Source organism: Penaeus japonicus, unplaced genomic scaffold (genome assembly GCF_977035675.1).
Source record: "Penaeus japonicus unplaced genomic scaffold, GWHDUDI00000001_assembly GWHDUDI00000020, whole genome shotgun sequence".
Taxonomy (NCBI): domain Eukaryota; kingdom Metazoa; phylum Arthropoda; class Malacostraca; order Decapoda; family Penaeidae; genus Penaeus; species Penaeus japonicus.
The window spans coordinates 31554211-31559210 of record NW_028234422.1 but is presented as its reverse complement, the minus strand read 5'-3'; the positions used below and the strand labels follow the sequence as shown (position 1 = coordinate 31559210).

The 5000-nt window shown below is 36.2% G+C and overlaps 1 protein-coding gene across 8 annotated transcripts in view; it reads right to left on the bottom strand.

Moving 5' to 3' along the window:
* Nucleotides 1-5000, bottom strand: part of LOC122260121 (KICSTOR subunit 2) — a 7962-nt gene that overhangs the window by 506 nt on the left and 2456 nt on the right. For 5 of the 8 annotated variants that reach the window (XM_043027240.2, XM_043027241.2, XM_043027242.2 and 2 more), the window contains exons 3-10: nucleotides 4357-4497; nucleotides 3701-3996; nucleotides 3266-3403; nucleotides 2805-2943; nucleotides 1123-1322; nucleotides 684-852; nucleotides 406-507; nucleotides 1-207 (exon numbers count right to left, since the gene is read on the bottom strand). The exon at nucleotides 1-207 is cut by the window's left edge and continues 506 nt beyond it. In XM_043027240.2, the coding sequence (XP_042883174.1) occupies nucleotides 43-207; nucleotides 406-507; nucleotides 684-852; nucleotides 1123-1322; nucleotides 2805-2943; nucleotides 3266-3403; nucleotides 3701-3996; nucleotides 4357-4497 (1350 nt within the window). In that variant the 3' untranslated portion in view covers nucleotides 1-42. The remainder of the gene's footprint in view (nucleotides 208-405; nucleotides 508-683; nucleotides 853-1122; nucleotides 1323-2804; nucleotides 2944-3265; nucleotides 3404-3700; nucleotides 3997-4356; nucleotides 4498-5000) is intronic. The other 3 variants (XM_086548326.1, XM_086548327.1, XM_043027239.2) reach the window with 1 other exon arrangement.

The following is a 5000-nucleotide window of genomic DNA, read 5'->3' as shown; positions in this document are numbered from 1 at the left end:
ACTCTGAAAGCAACCTACAGCCAAGAAATGAATGGAACAGGATCACTTTGGCTTGAGGTTCTGAAAGACTTTGTTGCCTCTGAGTTGCATGGCCAGGTCATACATAAAGTCCTTTATATAGTTGTCCTTCTCTGATTTCTTAGTATCAAATATCACAACTATTGTTATTCTTGGCTCAACTCGACACAGGAAATACGTGGAACCAATCTGAAATGAGAGTAAGGTAAAGATTGCCTCATATTAGCTCCATTTAATGAAAGTCGAATAAAAACTTCATATAGAGAAGACATGAAAAAATATAAAAACATATAATACACAAAAAAAATAAGACAGAAAAAATCGATAAAATTTATTTTGATAAGAAAAGAGTATAAAATATCAACCTCAGCGGCCAACTATATTTACCTGCTGATCAAAGAAGTGAACAACTCTGTCCATCAAAGTTAACTCATTAGATCTATCAGACACTCTCATGACTATACTTGGCCAGCGATCCAAGGGTTTTGTCTGCAATAAAAAAAAATGATATCACATTCTTTCCCTCTACTTATTTATCTCTCATCAAAAAAAGAATCATCAAATAATCAGAAAAGAATTCTTATGAAAAAATACATGCATATCTATATAACTATGTTGTACCATGAAATGAATTCAAAATACCAAAATGACAACTATGGCCATACTCGTACTGGAGGATATGAAAAGATTGCCGGGTAGCTATCCAGTCCCTTTGGTGGAGACAAGGATTCCTGAGGATGGTGGTAGCCAGCACCTTGGTAATCCTCCACTCCTGCAGCCTCAAACACCAGACACACACTGGCAGCATCACTCCGTCGCTGGAAACTCTGGATTCTGAGTAGCAAAAACAGTTGCAGTTAATAAGGAAAGAATCTAAATCATAGCCTAGTCCAGAGCTTAAAATTTCTATATAAACTTTTGACTATAAGTTCACCATATTCAAAGGCAGTGAACAGGATGGGTGCATCCAAATCTTAGTCCCGAGAGAATAAAACTAAAGATAAAATTTCACAAATTCTACCCAGATAGCATCCAACAAGGCACAAAAATCAGGGGATATCAAAATAGTAAGAAAAGGAGGAAGAAAAGCGCAAAAAAACTTACTTTGATACATAATCGCATGCTTGCCCCTGCCGAGAAATGAGCCCCTTCATATCAGCAGGGGAACTCTGTGCTGCCAAAGTCTCATGGAAGTAGAGCGAATACTTAGAGACAAAAGCTGCTTTTGCCTGCCAGAACCACTGATATAATGGTGGAAGGGGAGATGACTTGAGGAAATTGGAGCCAAAACCATATTTCTTTGTCTGTTATAGGACAGAAGAACAAGAAAATCAGGACAACTTTTTCTACAATTCTAAATTCACTCAAAACCCAGTTATGGGAATCCTATAGTCTTTATGGATTATCAGAAAGTAATTAAGACATGAGGACTCTTAATCGCATAGTAATTATTGTTTTCTTAAAAAAAAAAAACTACTATTCTTCAATGGATTTATCCTTCACTATCAACAATATAATAGACAAATTAGCTAGGGGTTTGCCTTTAGCTCAAAACTGGTTTGCTTTCAAGGGAAAACATCAAATATTACACAAGATGGTTGCAGCTATTGATAAAAGACAACAAAAACTAAATTTTCAGTTTTTAAAGTTTAACAGAATTCTATATTGTTATGCACTTCCATGTAATAAATCTGGAATCTCCCCTGAATAAAGTAAAAATGAAAAAATACACTTTGAATGTTAACCCGTTAACGACGGATGATGTGTTTTTTTGTCATACATGACGCAGGACCTCTTGCCTGACAATGGGTGTCATGGCGTTCGGGGATTCTGGTTCACTATGTTATTTTATTGTACTATAAGTAATGAGTGAGTGATGTTGATAATTGCAGTCATAATTATTATAACTGCCGTAATAATAAGCAAAATGGTTTTCAACTCACTTACAAAACCTAGATGGCACCACTTTCTTCTAGCACCAGCAGGAGAGAGAGCCTTGAATGGCACCCATCTACGGTCTCTAGCAAGCACTATCTCTGTAGAGTGATGGCACATCGCAAGTTCCCGACCTCTTGCTCTAAAGTACCGCAGATGAAAGATGTGCAGACCGAACGAGAGGAGGAAGGTGACTCACACCATGCCCAATGCATACAATGTGACCCTGTGCCAGTATGGATGCCTTTTATTGTGGCACTCACTGTCAAAAGCACAAGTTTCCTTCCTCTTCCCAACCTCTTCATTTTGGATGGTTATAAGTTTCGTGTTTGTTCGTGACAGCACAGAAATACGAAAAAATAAAGTTTTTTTTTGTCCCCCTTAAAACAGTAATACTTCTATCACATTGAGTGTAAAGAAAAAAAATGAGTTGATATGGACCCTGTACTACAATTTTAGTCAACTGCAGAATTGATGGAGCCTGTGATATGACAGATATAAATTTCTAAAAATAGTAAAACACACAAAAAAACAAAACACAAAAATGTCTCTAGCTCTACAATGAGTGACTAAAAGGGAGTGGGAAAAATCAAATTATGTTGCAGAAGCTGCCTCGATCAGAAATAAAACTCATCCTGGAGCCTGTATAAGCAAATCTATCCCCCGTCGGCAATGGGTTAAATGTTAAGCATTTGTAAGGTTAGGAGGAAACCTGCTAGACTCCCAAGTATCCCTCTAGTATTGCCAATAATACAGATTCCCTTCAGTCAAGTAATAGATCAATCATATTTTATCTAACATTAATATAAATAATAATAACAAATAAGCAGTTCGAGGTGATTACAGCCTACCTCTTTGGACTGTACAACAGCATGCCATGTATTCAGTTTAGTGTGTGCATCGTGGAGGTGAAGGAGGGAAGGGAAGAACCTCCAAAACTGCATTTCAATTTGACTTCTGAGCAGATGCATGAGGATGTCACATTCATACCTGTCCAATTAGGAATATCAACATCTGTGAGGTCTCTCTGTTTTGTTCATTTTCAAGGAAGACAAAACTTTGATTCAGTTATTTGCATTGTACATTTTCGGTTTGCAAAAGAGCAGGAAATAATCTAGTTCAAAGATACAATTTATCAATATTATGCTGATCTGTATTACCGTAAGAAGTATGTGGAACTCAACAATACTGATAAAAAAAATAATCTAAAGAATTCAAACATTTTTTCAACAATGTAACATGGTCATAAAATATATACTCATGAAGACATATAGTAACGCACAAGGCCCCTTCAAGAAAAATGCTTACATACGTAAAACTTGTCTTCAATGGCGTCAAAAGAGGATGATGGAAATTCCTGCTATTCTTCACGCTAATGTCAGTTACATGTGCTAGCAATTCTTCAAAGTTCATCAACCGATCCATGGACGATCCAACCATTCGTTCATAGCTAGTAATTGCTGTTAAGGATTTATCAAAATGTTTTGTGCTAGAAATAATGCATTTGAAAATAACAGTGAGAAGTTTTCAAGCAATAACTTTCCAGTAACTAAGTAACAGAGTACAAGTAGACTTTAACCCGTTGGTTGCGGTATTAAATAAATATTTGTGCAGTAAGATGACTGGTTTACATTGTCTGGCATGGTGCCATCCGCATCTATGACCATCCGCATCTCTGCCTTTGCAGCAAATCATGCCATCCACTGCTAATGGGTTAAGTACCAAAATAACAACTTCCAAAGGATACAATGCAATCATCTGTAGTCGAGCTCTAGTGAAAAGCACAAGATGTGAACATATGTGCTCCAGAAGACCATCTGTGACAGGATTCCCAGGGTTTCCTGTACTTCCAGGGTTTCCGAGGCTGCCTGGGCTGCCCGGGTTTCCAGGATTTGCAGTTTCATTTCCAGTGTTGTTTCCATTATTGGTCTTGGGGTTATTACATCTCGTATTGCTGCCTCTGATGCTACTGCTCTCAAAGTTTCTCTTCTCTAATTCACCGAACTCTATGCTCAAGGACTCAAAGTTTGCACGGACAGAACTCTGTGATGGATGGAGAATTTTATATATAGTTCTAAGGTTATTTTTATACATTTGTAATAAAAACTAAAAAAAAAATATATATATAAACAAATATATAAAAATATAAAAGGAATATCAAGCAGAAAACTACATCAGTCAAAAGTTGATATAATCAATTTCCAAATGAGAAAAAATACTTTATGACAAAATTATATGTTAATAGGGTTCTTCCAACATTATAGAATGTAATAATGCAATAGTGATAATAAAGGTAAACGGTGAATAGAAAATAATGAATATTCACTGCAATACACTTAATAAGATAAAAACCATAAACTAAACATATATCCACTTTGCTACAAAAACTTTATGATATCTTACTTCCTTCCTCAGAAATCCTTTGCTAGTAAGAAAGGAAAGGTTCATGTAGAGCTTCTCCGCTATGGCCAACTGAGCAATGCAAGTGAGTAATGACTGCCACATTGAGGATCCAATGCCCCTACTCATATCACGTTCCTTCTCCTGTGAACAATGAAAAGCACGTAACAGTTTAAGCTCTGCACTACTACATGATACAGAGGTCCTTTCATCTTCTTATGATAATAATGTATTATACTATTACTGGAAGTGAAGGACATAAGTAGAATTTTGAGAGATGCTTCACTTCATTTTTATGCAAATATAATAAAATGATGTATGTACTTTTAGCAAAGCACATGTATGGTCAGAAGTTTCTACCTGTGTAGAGCAGTCACCCTTCTACTGAGCAGTCACTCTTCTACTGAGCAGTCAGCATGTAGAAGTACATATAAGTGCAGGACAAAAATATCCGTTCCTCATGGGTAAACTTGGTATGATGTCATTTAACACAATGAAAGTCTTACTACATGGAAATATTTGTCTACAAAGGCAACCACATTATCCATAAACTCGCTAACAACTGCACTAAGTTAGTTTTATCTATTTCTGAAACAATGTGTGGTTGAATTTTACTGTAACTTATGAAAAATTGATGTGAAAACTCT